This window comes from Salmo salar, chromosome ssa01 (genome assembly GCF_905237065.1).
Source record: "Salmo salar chromosome ssa01, Ssal_v3.1, whole genome shotgun sequence".
Taxonomy (NCBI): domain Eukaryota; kingdom Metazoa; phylum Chordata; class Actinopteri; order Salmoniformes; family Salmonidae; genus Salmo; species Salmo salar.
In genome coordinates this window covers 90,461,759-90,477,820 of record NC_059442.1, presented here as the reverse complement: position 1 = coordinate 90,477,820, position 16,062 = coordinate 90,461,759, and the positions used below count along the sequence as shown (strand labels likewise).

General features: G+C 43.5%; 2 protein-coding genes across 5 annotated transcripts in view; one reads left to right on the top strand and one right to left on the bottom strand.

Annotated features, from left to right (window-relative positions):
• LOC106609842 (class A basic helix-loop-helix protein 15-like) overlaps nucleotides 1-9,237 on the top strand; it is a 22,863-nt gene extending 13,626 nt beyond the window's left edge. The window contains 2 exon segments of the mRNA XM_014208865.2: nucleotides 6,088-6,568; nucleotides 6,571-9,237. Coding sequence (XP_014064340.2) covers nucleotides 6,127-6,568; nucleotides 6,571-6,701 — 573 coding nt within the window. The 5' untranslated portion in view covers nucleotides 6,088-6,126 and the 3' untranslated portion in view covers nucleotides 6,702-9,237.
• The window catches only part of tecpr1a (tectonin beta-propeller repeat containing 1a), a 24,496-nt gene continuing 17,504 nt past the window's right edge, over nucleotides 9,071-16,062 (bottom strand). For 3 of the 4 annotated variants that reach the window (XM_045724227.1, XM_014208848.2, XM_045724235.1), the window contains 9 exons: nucleotides 13,316-13,515; nucleotides 13,092-13,171; nucleotides 12,880-12,936; nucleotides 12,331-12,505; nucleotides 12,094-12,229; nucleotides 11,715-11,807; nucleotides 11,485-11,591; nucleotides 11,223-11,342; nucleotides 9,071-11,055 (listed from right to left, as the gene is read on the bottom strand). In XM_045724227.1, the coding sequence (XP_045580183.1) occupies nucleotides 10,906-11,055; nucleotides 11,223-11,342; nucleotides 11,485-11,591; nucleotides 11,715-11,807; nucleotides 12,094-12,229; nucleotides 12,331-12,505; nucleotides 12,880-12,936; nucleotides 13,092-13,171; nucleotides 13,316-13,515 (1,118 nt within the window). In that variant the 3' untranslated portion in view covers nucleotides 9,071-10,905. The remainder of the gene's footprint in view (nucleotides 11,056-11,222; nucleotides 11,343-11,484; nucleotides 11,592-11,714; nucleotides 11,808-12,093; nucleotides 12,230-12,330; nucleotides 12,506-12,879; nucleotides 12,937-13,091; nucleotides 13,172-13,315; nucleotides 13,516-16,062) is intronic. The other variant, XR_006771086.1, reaches the window with a different exon arrangement.

Sequence of the window (16,062 nt, the reverse complement as noted above, 5' to 3'; positions counted from 1 at the left end):
TGGTCGTCTACGGTCTGGCGTTTTGATAACATAATCAGTATCACTGAGTTTTCGGTCCACTACATATGGGCCAGAGAAACTGGAAGAGAGACACGAGCCGGGTACCGGCAACAACACCAAGACTTGGTCACCTGGTTGAAAAGAACGAGACACAGATTTAACATCAAAATGACGTTTCATTTTCTTTTGTGTGGAAGACAGATTTTCTCTGGCTACAGCACAGGCGTCATGCAACCGCTCCCGGACTTTACTAACATAGTCTAGTACATTAGTAGAGGACCCAACTGAATCATCAGCCATAAGTTGTTCATTCAGTACCTTGAGAGGCCCTCTCACGGTATGACCAAAGATTAGCTCAGCTGGGCTAAACCCAAGAGACTCTTGTACGGTCTCCCGAATAGCAAACAGCACGTAGGGCACCCCCTCATCCCAATCTTTTCCTGTGTCCATACAGTATTTACGCAACATAGCTTTTAGCGTCTGATGCCAACTTTCCAGCGCGCCCTGACTCTCCGGGTGATAAGCGCTAGACATCTGATGGGACACTGACAAGGACTTCAACACACTTCCAAACAATTTTGATGTAAAATTTGTGCCTTGATCCGTCTGGTACAATTTTTGGAAATCCAAAGGTAGAGAAATACTTAATCAGCGCCTTCACAATTGCCTTACTTGTGATTTTACGCATAGGAATCGCCTCTGGGTACCTTGTAGCAGTGCACATTATTGTTAACAAGAATTGATTACCCGACTGCGTCCTGGGTAAGGGACCAACACAATCAACGATTACCTTCTCAAACGGCTCTCCCATAACCGGAATAGGGCAGAGAGGAGCCGGGGAAATAACCTGGTTAGGTTTCCCCACCACTTGGCAAGTACTACATGTACGGCAATAGCGAGCCACATCCCGTTTCATTCCCGGCCAGAAAAAATGACGGAGGATTCGGTCGTAGGTTTTAGTCACCCCTAGATGACCAGACCAGGGAATATCATGAGCTAGGGACAACACCTTTGTCTGAAACGGGGCAGGAACTACAATCTGGCTAACGGAACTCCAATCATTTTCTAGGTCAGCACGGGGAGTCCATTTTCTCATCAGAAGCCCCTTTTCAAAGAAATACGTCACACCTTTCCTGTTTTTGTCACTCAAAGGTAACATGGAGGAAAAACATTTGGCCAAGCCCACATCCTCTATCTGGGCAGCTATTAGCTCCTCCCGAGTAACTGGCAACCTTAAACAGTCCACCGAGGAAGCCATTGTCTTGTCTTTATTTCCATCATCATGATCAGAACTCACTGGGAACAAAGGAGTAGAACCCTGAATATCTTCCCCATTTAACATAGGTGCAAGCACAGAGTCAGCCAAGTCTACCATGGTACCTAAGCGACGTGACTGCGCACACGTAATGGCACACGCTGGAAATGCTTCGGGAAATGTAGTTCCCAAAACATCAGCACTTAACTGAGCATCAGGCTTGTCTAGTACTTCTAACACAGGCACAACTTTGCCTCCTGCTAGATCGTTACCCATGATTAGGTCAACCCCATTTACGGGAAGCTCGGACAGTACACCGATTCTGAAACATCCACTCACTAGATCAGAAGTCAAATGGACAGTATGTAACGGAACAGGCACACAACCCATTTCGATCCCCCTCAATAATACACTAGAGCCACAATAAGACTCTTCTGACCAAGGCAGAACACTCGAGAGAATTACAGACTGAGCCGCACCAGTATCTCTCAATATCAAAACTGGCTTTTGGTCTCCAGAATCACCTGTCAGGGAAACAAAGCCTTCAAATATGAACGTGTCGTACGTTTGATCAGGACGACTTAGTACAACTTCAGGACTCTCCTTTACAGAGCTCTTATTGGTTACTTTAATCAAACCCACACTTTTATGGAGTTTAGGGGTTGAAGCTGGTGACTTGTGTTTTAGAGACATACATTCTGAAATTACGTGTCCTACTTTATGACAGTAAAAACATGCTTCTTTTGATTCAGCCGTGTACTTCCAGAGTAACGGTGTGAATTGTAGACAGGAGAGGATACAACCGGTCTAGTCTCACTACGGGGTGTGGGAAACACCGTTTTATGTGTTAACCTCTATGGGCTAGGTGGGACGCAAGCGTCCCACCCGTGGTGCACTCCATCAACAGCAGGTGCATTTCAAGAGCGGCAAATTTGAATCCAAATAAATGTAAAAATTCAAATTTTTCAAACATACAACTATTTTACACCCTTTGAAAGATAAACATCTCCTTAATCTAACCACGTTTTACGATTTCAAAAAGGTTTTACGGCGAAAGCATAAATTTAGAGTATGTTAGGACAGTACATTTACAAGAGTTGTGTGTAATGTTTTGTCAATTCAAAGACAGGGTCACCAAAACCATAAAACCAGCTAAAATGATGCACTAACATTTTACAATCTCCATCAGATGACACTTCTAGGACATTATGTTAGACAATGCATGCATTTTTAGTTCTATCAAGTTCATATTTATATCCAAAAACAGCGTTTTACTATGGCATTGATGTTGAGGAAATCGTTTCCCTCCAATAACCGGCAGTCAAGTCAGCGTCACAAATTAAATAATTAAAATTAGAAAACATTGGTAAAATATTATATTGTCATTTAAAGAATTATAGATTTACATCTCTTGAACGCAATCAACTTGCCAGATTTAAAAATAACCTTACTGGGAAATCACACTTTGCAATAATCTGAGCACTGTGCCCAGAAAAATACGCGTTGCGATACAGACTAGACGTCATGTTGGGGAGATCTAAAATCGAAAATACTATGTAAATAATCCATTACCTTTGATTCTCTTCATCAGATGTCACTTCCAGGTATCACAGGTCCATAACGAATGTAGTTTTGTTCAAAAAAGCTCATCATTTATGTCCAAAAATCTCCGTCTTGTTAGCACATGATCTAAGCCCGCCGGACTTCACTTCATGAACGAGGGAAAAAAATATATTTACGTTCGTTCAAACATGTCAAACGTTGTATAGCATAAATCATTAGGGCCTTTTTTAACCAGAACATGAATAATATTCAAGGTGGACGAATGCATACTCTTTTATAACGTATTGGAACGAGGGTACCCAACATGAACTCGCGCGCCAGGTGTCTAATGGGCCATCATCGTTCCATGGCTCTTGTTCGGTCAGATCTCCCTCCAGAAGACTCAAAACACTTTGTAAAGGCTGGTGACATCTAGTGGAAGCAATAGGAAGTGCCAAAATATTCCTCAGCCCCTGTGTTTTTCAATGGGATAGGTTTAAAGGTAATACAACACATCAGGTATCCACTTCCTGTCAGAAAATGTCTCAGGGTTTTGCCTGCCAAATGAGTTCTGTTATACTCACAGACACCATTCAAACAGTTTTAGAAAATGTAGGGTGTTTTCTATCCATATGTAATAAGTATATGCATATTCTAGTTACTGGGTAGGAGTGGTAACCAGATTAAATCGGGTATGTTTTTTTTATCCAGCCGTGTCAATACTGCCCCCTAGCCCTAACAGGTTAACACAAATTCATCTGCAAGCACCGCGGCGTCAGATAACTTTAACACTTTCTGTTCATTAATGTATACAACCAACCGCTCTGGGAGGCTGTTTTTAAATTCTTCCAGTAACATTAATTCACGAAGACCTTCAAAGTCATTGATTTTACTCGCTGAGCACCATTTGTCAAAGAGAGACTCCTTCTCTCTAGCGAATTCAACAAAAGTTTTTCTAGAGGATTTGGAGTGCTTTCTAAACTTTTGTCTATAAGCCTCTGGCACAAGCTCATACCCACGGAGAACAGTAGCCTTAACTATGTCGTAATTAAGACTATCAGCGAGAGAAAGAGTACCCAATACCTTCTGCGCTTTACCGGACAATTTACATTGGAGTAAAAGCGGCCACACGTCCCTAGGCCAATTCAAAGACACTGCTATGCGTTCGAATGCACAAAAGTAAGAGTCAACCTCAGACTCACGGAATTGTGGAACTAAAACAATATGCCGGCTAATGTCAAAGGTAGAGGCAGATCCTGGAGTGGAAAACACACTATTGGAAACGGCAGGGACAGCGGCCAGCCTCGCCATCTCCACCTCTAATTCCAATTTGCGCATTTCGAAGTCCATCTGCCTTATCTTAAGGTCCTTTTCTGCTTCCAACTCCAGTCGGCGCATCACCAACTTGAGATGTAGCTCATCCTTTCGGATTTGTGCTCGCTCTTCTGCCTCCATCTGCAAATGTATAGCCGTAGGCATAGGAGAAAGAGGGTCAAATCGAGGCAAGGTGGCCGGGGCCTTATACTCGACCTCATCGTCGGGCCTAGATGGGGTACCCAGAGCATCCACTACCTCTCCAACCGTAGGCCGAGGCAAAACCAACACCTGCTTTTCAATCAGCGCCGCTAATACCAATGCCTTTACCTCCGCCTTAACAAAACCCCTTGGCACAGAGATATCGAAGTGGTCTGCCAAAGTCTCTAAATCCACTCTCCTACAATTCTCAAAACCCTCACCCGTTGGGTTATCCAGAAAAAAATTCAGGTTAAAGTTGGCCATATTCTAAATCATCTAACTACAACAGCCCTAAACACTACACCAAACACAACAACCACCCAATCCACCTTTACTACCCTAGTGTGCGGGCACAAGCTGGATCAAAAAATATCCCAGATGAGCCCCCATATTACGTTCTCCCCTCGGGTGTAGCTCGTCTGAGGAGGAGACGTAAATGCCTGGGCCTAAACACACCAGGTAACACAGATGAAAAGGGAAGAAATGTGGGGTGCAATGAGCGATAAATAAATCAGACCACAACCAGAACTCAATTTTAACCCTCAGGGGATGTTTAGTGAATTAGTTAAATAAACAATATAAAAACACCCATAAATAAATCAGTAAGAAACAAAACAACCACAACAAGGGAAGGTAAGAGAAGGGAAATGTTTGGGATCGGGGTCCAAGTAATGAAAATAAACAAAAGGTCCCTCCTCTTCTACACACCTAATCCTTCCTAACACACTCTAAGCCCTAACCCACTGTCCTACCTGGTTCCAAGAAAAATACAAGGGTGACACCCGCCCGGCTAACCTAGTGTATAAAACAATGGGTTATCTACGTGAGAATGTACACCCATGGGCAGATCTACCTTTTCCCTTCTCCAGGACCTAGGTAGGGTGGAGCGCCTCAGGAGGACAGGCTGAAACACAACCAAAGAAATTAACACAAATAGTCAAACAAAAAACAAGTGCTCTCTCTCTCTCTCTCTCTCTCTCTCTCTCTCTCTCTCTCTCTCTCTCTCTCTCTCTCTCTCTCTCTCTCTCTCTCTCTCTCTCTCTCTCTCTCTCTCTCTCTCTCTCTCTCTCTCTCTCTCTCTCTCTCTCTCTCTCTCTCTCTCTCTCTCTCTCTCTCTCTCTCTCTCTCTCTCTCTCTCTCTCTCTCTCTCTCTCTCTCTCTCTCTCTCTCTCTCTCTCTCTCTCTCTCTCTCTCTCTCTCTCTCTCTCTCTCTCTCTCTCTCTCTCTCTCTCTCTCTCTCTCTCTCTCTCTCTCTCTCTCTCTCTCTCTCTCTCTCTCTCTCTCTCTCCTCACACGGCAAACAGATATCCTCTCTGTAATCAGCTACAGCCACGCCCACCATCGTTAGCCGCAACTCGGTACACCTGTAATGCCCAAGACAAACACACTAACAGGGGAAAATGGGGAACAAGAAAAACGTAACACGTAACAGTATATTTAATTCGAAAATGGAAAAAAGAGATTGAAATATATACAACAAAATTGAAAAAACTGACTATATATAGCCTCATTATTGTTATTTTATTGTGTTTGTTTAAAACATTTTTTTTTTACTTTAGTTAGTTTAGTAAACATGTGACAAATTAAATTTGATTGGATGATTTGATTTGAGAGTGGAAGGGGAAGATGGTGGTCAAAAAACTGCATATTCCAACTTGAGTATTTAAACTAATCTGTAACACTGTAGCCCTCAGGGCAAAGGCATTGCCACTTGTTTGCTTATCTCTTCATTGACAAGTCCTTTCTATAACCAGTTGTTTCTGTTGTCTTTCAAGGCTGTTGTGAGGAAGAGGGGTAACAAATCAGGCTAAAGGATGAAGTCTAAAGGGAAGGCCGCTAAGTCATCCAGAAAACCCTGGACCGAGCAAGACCTGGACCTTGAACCAGAGAACATTGAACCAGGCACCAGCGAACAGGAGGGCTCTGAGGCCTCGGCCCGTATTGGAGGCTCCTGGAGAGGCGTTCTGAGGGGCGGGGACCGCGAGCGAGGCGGAGGCGGTGGCACCACCCACGGCCCCCACAGACACCGACGGTCTCACAACAGCAACAATGAGCGCAACGTCCGGCGGCTGGAGAGCAACGAGCGGGAGCGCCAGCGCATGCACAAACTTAACAACGCCTTCCAGGCTCTTAGAGAGGCCATTCCGCATGTCAAAATGGACAAGAAACTCTCCAAGATCGAGACGCTGACGTTGGCTGAGAACTACATCAAGTCCCTGACCTCCATCATCCTGGGGATATCCAGTGCCCGCCTGCCCCCGGGGAGACACCGACAGAGACTAGTGCTGCCAGACTGCTCCAGTGTTACCAGCAGCACCTGGAGGAGGACGGGGATGAGAGCCTGTCTCAGTTCCTCACCCAAATCCACAGCTTCAGCCAGGAGAGCTAACAGCTAGCCCCAGTTCCTCACCCAGATCAACAGCTTCAGCCAGGAGAGCTAACAGCTAGCCTCAGTTCCTCACCCAGATTCACAGCTGCAGCCAGGAGAGCTAACAGCTAGCCTCAGTTCCTCACCCAGATCCACAGCTTCTGCCAGGAGAGCTAACATCTAGCCTCAGTTCCTCACCCAGATCCACAGCTTCTGCCAGGAGAGCTAACATCTAGCGTCAGTTCCTCACCCAGATCCACAGCTTCTGCCAGGAGAGCTAACATCTAGCCTCAGTTCCTCACCCAGATCCACAGATTCTGCCAGGAGAGCTAACATCTAGCCTCAGTTCCTCACCCAGATCCACAGCTTCTGCCAGGAGAGCTAACATCTAGCCTCAGTTCCTCACCCAGATCAACAGCTTCAGCCAGGAGAGCTAACATCTAGCCTCAGTTCCTCATCCAGATCCACAGCTTCAGCCAGGAAAGTTAACAGCTAGTAGGTGCTAACTCCACAGCCAAAGAGTTGAAGCATCCAGGCTTGACTTGGGGCGCGAATCTCAACTGAAACCCTATCTACCATATTGTACACTGCTACTCTACTTATGACCATGGCCAAAAGTAGTGCACTGTATGGGGAAAGGGTGTCATCTGAGATGCAGCCTTATACTCCGACAAGCTAGTGAGCTATAGTGACATACCTGACCATACACTAAATGGAGCACACAAGAACTTGCCTCAGTAACTCCATGAAACAGTGGTGGGAGGTGATTTGGAGCACTGTACCCTTAACATTCATTCTCAGAAACATAATGGTGGAGTACAAGTGAAGACAGACAGACAGGCAAAGAGCACCAGCAGCCTGTGGACTATGTCAGATTAGACAAAGGCCTAGCCAGAGCTGTGACAGACAGAATCCCCAAAGGACCATGATATAACTTCTAGAACAGTGGAACTTAAAGTTCATCTCACATGGGATTCTGATTCTGATTTGTGGTGAGACCCAAGTCAAAGAACATTCCAGTGCCATTTAATCTGTTTTCTTTCTTTTTTTCTGTCATTTTTCTAGCTGGCGATTAACTGTAGTTTCCTGATTGGTCAGAAATGTAAAATAACTGATTGTTAAAGTATAGTATTCTCCAGCATACACTGTAGCCCACAGGGGCCCAAACTGTGTATATAGGACAGGCCACCCCTGCTGTAGATAGGGCAGGCCACCCTAGCTGTAGATAGGGCAGGCCACCCCTGCTGTAAATAAATACATGTTTTCAACCTTTTAGGACCAATGTTTGTTTTCCCAGCTGAGCACTACCTCTGGACACAACAGTCACATACAGGACAAGGATATGCTTACCTATACTGGTCCCACAGACTGCCTCTGGACACAACAGTCACATACAGGACAAGGATATAATTACCTAGACTGGTCCCACAGACTGCCTCTGGACACAACAGTCATGTACAGGACAATGATATAATTACCTAGACTGGTCCCACAGACTGTCTCTGGACACAACAGTCACATACAGGACAAGGATATAATTACCTATACTGGTCCCACAGACTGCCTCTGGACACAACAGTCATGTACAGGACAAGGATATAATTACCTATACTGGTCCCACAGACTGCCTCTGGACACAACAGTCATGTACAGGACAAGGATATAATTACCTAGACTGGTCCCACAGACTGTCTCTGGACACAACAGTCACATACAGGACAAGGATATAATTACCTAGACTTGTCCCACAGACTTTAGTCAAATACTGTACTGTTTAAGGAAGGGAAAGAATACACACTGTAATTTAAATGAAGTGTAAATTATTAGAAACACATTTGTATGTATATATATATTTTTTTTGGGGGGGGGTTGACACAGTTATTAAATTGCAGATTGGAAGACAAGGAGGTGGGACAAACAGTTTGAAGCAGGGAATTGAACTCATGCCTCTGGTGGGAAGCGGAAGCCAGCAGTGTTACCGCTAGACCACATGATCTACACAGATCCATATGTGTACATGTCAAAATGTACAGTATGTGTTGACCAAGTTGTTTTATCTCCATGACCCTATGGTATCTTGTGTTTTTATGGTTCTTGGACATGGTTGTCTGTAGCTCAGTTGGTAGAGCATGGCGCTTCTAATGCCAGGTTAGTGGGTTCAATTCCCAATTACTACTTGTAAACAAATAGTATGCAAGCATGACTGTAAGTTACCTGGAATAAATGCATCAGCTAAATGGCATATTTTATTAGAACAGTGGTCTGTGTGTAACAGGTGAATGTAATAATTATGTTGCTCTTACAATGCGTGTTTGAATGATACTTCTGTAATAGCTTTGTAAACCTGAGTTCTGAGACTCCAAAAAAGTGTGAATTGTAAAACAAGAATCTTCCTTATCAACAATCACATTTATTGAGAGGACATTGACCATGCACACTATTAGGAGGAATAAATATATAGATCAATAACAGCCTTGTTGGAGTTGGAACAGTACCGGCTTATAGTATTCTAGTTTACACCATAATCAATAAAAGCAATGGAATCCTCAAGTGAAAAGTCCTCCGCTAGACTTCTGTTTTTCATGCTATGGTGTACCCCCTTCACATCCCAACCTATAAGTGTAATGCGTCCCTCCTTTAGGATAAATCCTGCACTGTAACAGCAGTATGTAGTCAGTGTCATTATCAAACAATGCACTTGTTGTATTAGTAACAGCAGTATGTAGTCTTCACATCCCAACCTATAAGTGTAATGCGTCCCTCCTTTAGGATAAATCCTGCACTGTAACAGCAGTATGTAGTCAGTGTCATTATCAAACAATGCACTTGTTGTATTAGGAACTGCCATAGGAAGATAAAGTGACAGTATTCACAGATATACTGTTTTCTGGACAATTAATGATTTGTAGTTGCAGTATATCAGTCACTATTGGATCTTCATCTTTCAGTTACAGCAGTAAGATGAATGAATGCCCAAACGTGATAGTTTCAGCCTTTGTGGTTTAAAGATAATAGTTAATATGACTTAATATGACTGATATTTTATGCTTTTTATATATCAATGTACAATAACCCAACCTTGAAATATCACAATGAAAACATTTATACTATACTCGTATTCAGATTTATAAAAAATATATATATTTGTTCTTTCTACCAACCCCAGTCATTACTGCTAAAATCATAGGAGGTGAAAAATATGCAAATAATAGTGTTAAACTCTTATTTTCCTGAGAAACAAACAAAATAACTTTTAAGCCTTTCAAAGACATCATTTTTTAAGCAATTCACATTTTTTATGAAAATAAGAACATGTACTTTCTTTTCAAGAGTAACACAAAAATGCTAAAGAAAGAAACTGTCCCCTAGGAACATGGACATACAAACTCTTCACTGTGGCCATCACAGATACAAACCATTCAGGGGAAAGGCATATAACTGTAAAAGCGCCGTGTGCTATCAAAGGATTAATAACCAAAATTATTCTCGGTAAATAAACCCTTATTGTTTCTGATGTGACTCCAGTGGAATCTCTACGTTACCAGCAGGTACAAAGTAGGAAGTATAGTAACTTATTGGAACAGAATCAGTAAAAACTACTGATCGCCCACCTTCACAGAATCATACATCACCCACCTTCACAGAATCATACATCGCCCACCTTCACAGAATCATATATCGGGCCAATAGCATTGAATACCCCAGAAAACACTTCTTACGTTATATTTGAAAAAGTTAAACCTATCACCAATATAACATAAACAAAACATGTATTCACATACAGCACTGTACACACCTACACACAGAAAAAAAACATTCAACCAAACAATAACAATAAATAAAACCAAAAGTTATCTTAAGACCACAGATTTAAATAACGATGATGCAATGTTCGAAGACTGAGTCACACTGTTTAAAAATGACTAGTGCTCTCTATGTGGGAAATGTTGAACATGACCTGCTAGTTGTGAAGAGAGAAGGTGATTGGCTGAGTCAAGCTGAGGGCACAGAGCTAGGGTTCAAAGGTAATTGAACACAACCAGGTGATTGGACAGAAGAAGAGTTTGACTTCAGACACTTCGAGGTTGAGGCTGGAGCTGGAAGCTACAGTACAGTGTGGATGGTGGAGTAGTTGCATTAGGGCGTTTTTTTTGTAGCGAGAGTTGGGCTGAAGACAGAACAGAGATACAGTGTCCACTGGCAAATACTCTATGTGTGTGTGTGTTTAACACCTGACAGCTTTCCCGTTCTCCTCTGTGTTCCTGAAGGAGAGCGGTCTGCGGGGTCCGTTAGGGAGGGGGTCCGTTAGAAGGGGAATACGGACACGGGGAGCCTCAAAGGAGTTCCCTCTCACAGTGATGTGGTCCCAGCCACCCTGAGGAGAGAGCGGAAGAGAAGGATAGAGGGAGAGACAAGAGAGAGAAAAAAAATAGAGAGAGAGTGAAACAGCTCCCCCACCAAGAAAACCTTTCCATTGAAAGACATTGGTGTCTCAGAAGCAGGTTGGTGAGTCAGGGTTAGAGGTAAGGTTAAGGGTCTCACCCCGATGCCGTAGTCCCATGACTGTCCCTTTGGCTCCATGGGCTGAACCCCCAGACGGTGACAGACTGTCCCACAGCTCAGACTGTGGCTGCCTTGCACCTTGTCAGCTATGATCCACACCTACACAACAACAATGAGATGGGTTGAGTTACTCAACACAGTGCAATGTCAAGAAGTTACAATTTTGAAAAAAGAGAAAGTCATTATCATTCATTACTGCCTTCAACAACCACCCAGGTTTTAGATTGTAGGTTCTGCTCACCTGGTCCAGAGGTCCAACGGAGACCTTGCGTACATTGTTGGAGATGTGTTCCCATGACGATCCCTGGGGGTAGCTAGGAGTCAGGCCCTGTCTGAACCACAGGTTACCTGGATGGAGAGCACCAAATTAAAATCATGATAAAAATAAAGAAGAGATGGTTCAACTAATAGACGTCTGACAATAATAAAGGTCCATGTCATAGTAAGTCATGACATTCTCGTCTGTAGTACCATGTTGATCCACTGTGTAGACTGACGTCCTCCCTACAGACACCTGTTGGAGCTTCTGTCTGACTGGAGAGGGGATGTGGTACCAGCAGTCTCCTACAGGGGGCAATAGTACATTAAACAGAGTGATTAGAGTCTTCTCTCATTAGGTCCATCTCTGTGATCGGAACCAGAACTCAGAGAGAGGTAAGCTCCTCCCGAAAACAAATATTGAGCTATTACTGTAAAGCACTTTGTGACAACTGCTGATTTAAAAACAGCTTCAGAAATAGATTTGAGTGATTTGACTGAACTGTTGATTAGCAGTAAGACACACAGGACTGAAAGGAGAACCCCTGGGTTCTGTCAGAGACGGTGGGTTCTGCGTGATTCTCTGACTGACCTGCAGGGCTCTGTGCAGACACGGAGCCCCTGTAGAAGGCAGAGCCATCCCTGGCAATGGCCCACACCTGGTTGGCCCCACCGATGGAGATAGACTTAAAGGGCTGGTCTGTGCCCACGTGGAGCCACGACGTCCCCTAGAAACACACGCAACCACTTCTGTTATCAACCACAATGTCTGTGTATTCATGGTGGACATGTTTGTTGTATGTTTACATATTGTGTGTGTGTGACTCACAGCAGGTGTCAGTAGGGTGACTCCCAGTCTACAGAGCACGTCTCCCTTGTTACTGATGGCCCACAGAGGGATCGGCTCAACAATGCTCTGAGCTCCACACGGGATGATGGTCACGTCACTCAACGGGATGGGTGGGACTTCCTGCCACGGCCCTGTGGTCGTCAGTTTACACTTCCTGTCAGAGGAAATACAAGGGTTGTTCAAATAGGAGTTAAGTCGCACCTAGATCAGTGTACCAACAGTTGAATTAGGTGTGTAAATACTTGGCTGGAGCAAAAACATGCACTCCCTGTGGGTCCCCAAGACCAGCATTGAAGAACTCTGCCCTAGACACTGATCTAACGTCAGTTGTTGTGTTTCCTTCCCCCAATGGTTAAGGTTAGGATTTAGGTAGAGTAAAGCTGATCCTAGATCTGAGCTAACGGGCAATTTTTTCCCCCAGAGCTCAAACCCAGGGTTGTTTAAACACAGTGGGCAGACTGAGGACAGACCATAGTGTGCTTACTAAACAAATAGTGATGAGGGAACAGGGCGATTGTTGTGTAGTACCTGGCCCATCGCCTACGACGGACAAAGTCCTTCAAGGTCTTGTGGCCATGATACGACCTGGAAGAGTACATACAGAGGGAGGGAGATAAAATACATGATAGTGACAGAAACAAACACATATCATGGCTGCTTTCATGTAGGGAAAATATTCAGCAAGGTTATGTGATAGATAGACCAATGAATATGTATTGGGGAAGGTTAGATACACTCACGTTGGGAAATCAGCTGCATATTGCCAACCCTCTCTGTCTGTCCCTCCAGAGATACCGTAGTCAATGGCCCAGTCTGCCACCTGATAGAGACAGAGCAGTGAGCAGAACAAACTTTGTAGGACTATTTTAGTCATCTAATGGCACTCTGCATATTTAGTTCAGGTTCAAAAGTTATATTGTCCTGGGGTGAAATTGAAATGTTTTGTCCGGTTACTGGTACCCACCCATGTCCAATGAGGGGATGGAGGCTTGGTGTTGGCCTTGGTACACTCCTGCAGTCCTGTTGCATCACTCCACATGTAACGGTCTGTTGGGAGGCCTCTATTGGTATATCCTGTGACTGGGTTCCACCTCTGGTTCTCATAAATGTAGACACACTTCACATCTGTCTGGGTGTAGATGTTATCTGTGCTGCTGGCCAGACCTAACAAAGACAAGAGAGGGGTTATAGTCATGAGCTGAGACAAAACAGCCATGAAACATACCCTTACACCCTAACCAAACTGGCCCCGGGCGTGCGCCTGTTTTAACATAACCTTACACCCTGACCAAACTGGCCCCAGGCATGCGCCTGTTGAAACATACACTTACACCCTGACCAAACTGGCCCCGGGCATGAGCCTGTTGATTTTGTCTATCCACACTAGACGCGATCATGACACACAGGTTAAAATACCAAAACCAACTCTGAACCAGCTATATTAATTTGGGGACAGGCCGAAACACTTACAGTATCAGTCAAAAGTTTGGTCACACCTACTCATTCAAAGGCTTTTCTTTATTTTTACTATGAAATAATAAATATGGAATCATGTAGTGACCAAAAAAGTCTTAAACAAATCAAAATATATTTTATATTTGAGATTCTTCAAAGTAGCCACCCTTTGCCTTGATGACAGCTTTGCACACTCTTGGCATTCTCTCAACCAGCTTCATGAGGTAGTCACCTGGAATACATTTCAATTAACAGCTGTGCCTTGTTAAACGTTAATTTGTGGAATTTCTTTCCTTCTTAATGCGTTTGAGCCAATCAGTTGTGTTGTGACAAGGTAGGGGGTGGTATACAGAAGATAGCCCTATTTGGTAAAAGACCAAGTCCATATTAAGGCAAGAACAGCTCAAATAAGCAAAGAGAAATGACAGTCCATCATTACTTTAGGACATGAAGGTCAGTCAATATGGAACATTTCAAGAACTTTGAAAGTTTCTTCACGTGCAGTTGCAAAAACCATCAAGCGCTATGATGAAACTGGCTCTCATGAGGACCGCCACAGGAAAGGAAGACACAGAGTTACCTCTGCTGCAGAGGATAAGTTTATTAGAGTTAACTGCACCTCAGAAATTGCAGCCCAAATAAATGCTTCACCGAGTTCAAGTAACAGACACATCTCAACATCAACTGTTCAGATGAGACTGCGTGAATCAGGCCTTTATGGTCGAATTGCTGTAAAGAAACCCCTACTAAAGGACACCAATAAGAAGAAGAGACTTGCTTGGGTCAAGAAACAAGCAATGGACAACAGACCGATGGAAATCTGTCCTTTGGTCTGGAGTTTGGTTCCAACCACTGTGTCTTTGTGAGATGCAGAATAGGTGAATGGATGATCTCTGCATGTGTGGTTCCCACCGTGAAGCATGAAGGAGGTGTAATGGCATGGGGGTGCTTTGCTGGTGACACTGTCAGTGATTTATTTAGAATCCAAGGCACACTTAACCAGCATGACTACCACAGCATTCTGAAGTGATACACCATCCCATCTGGTTTGCGCTTAGTGGGACTATCATTTGTTTTTCAACTGGACAATGACCCAACATACACCTCCAGGCTGTGTAAGGGCTATTTGACCAAGAAGGAGAGTGATGGAGTGCTGCATCAGATGACCTGGCCTCCACAATCACCCAACCTCAACACAATTGAAACAGTTTGGGATGAGTTGGACCACAGAGTGAAGGAATAGCAGCCAACAAGTGCTCAACTCCTTCAAGACTGTTGGAAAAATCATTCCTCATGAAGCTGGTTGAGAGAATGTCAAGAGTGTGCAAAGCTGTCATCAAAGCAAATATATGGCTATTTAAAATATATTTTGATTTGTTTAAGACTTTTTTGGTCACTACATGATTCCATATCTGTTATTTCATCGTTTTGATGTCTTCACTATTCTACAATACTACAATGTAGAAAATAGTAAAAATAAAGAAAAACCCTTGAATGCTATTGTATGAAACATTCATGGACATTTAGCTAGCTTGCTGTTGCTAGCTAATTTGTGCTGGGAGATAAACATTGGGTTGTTATTTTACCTGAAATGCATATGGTTCTGTTTTTAGCTGGATCTTTGTAGAATTTTCACCCGGAGTCATAGAAAATTGTGTGTTTCTCTACTCCAACGATTAATCCACAGATAAAAAGGGAAACCTAGTAAATTCTTTGTTAGTTTCTTTGATTAATCTCTCCTTGTTCGTCTTTCAATAACCCATAGGGGGGTTGTATGCTCGTGAAAACCAATTAGTAGATGGGAGAGGCAGTACTTGCAGCGCATCAAGAGTCTCAAATAGAACCAAGTTCTATTTTAGCGTTCGGCAACGTGAGCAGTTTGAGAAAAAAATATTGAATAACGTACATGTATTTTTGCGCATGCAACATGCCCGGTTTGGTTTCCCTATTTGTGGCTATACAGTACTTGGTTTATGTTTAGCATATGCTTTAAGTCTAGTCCAGTAGGTTTATGTTTAGCGTATGCTTTAAGTCCAGTCCAGTAGGTTTATGTTTAGCGTATGCTTTAAGTCCAGTCCAGTAGGTTTATGTTTAGCGTATGCTTTAAGTCCAGTCCAGTAGGTTTATGTTTAGCGTATGCTTTAAGTCCAGTCCAGTAGGTTTATGTTTAGCGTATGCTTTAAGTCCAGTCCAGTAGGTTTATGTTTAGCATATGCTTTAAGTCCAGTCCAGTAGGTTTATGTTTAGCGTATGCTT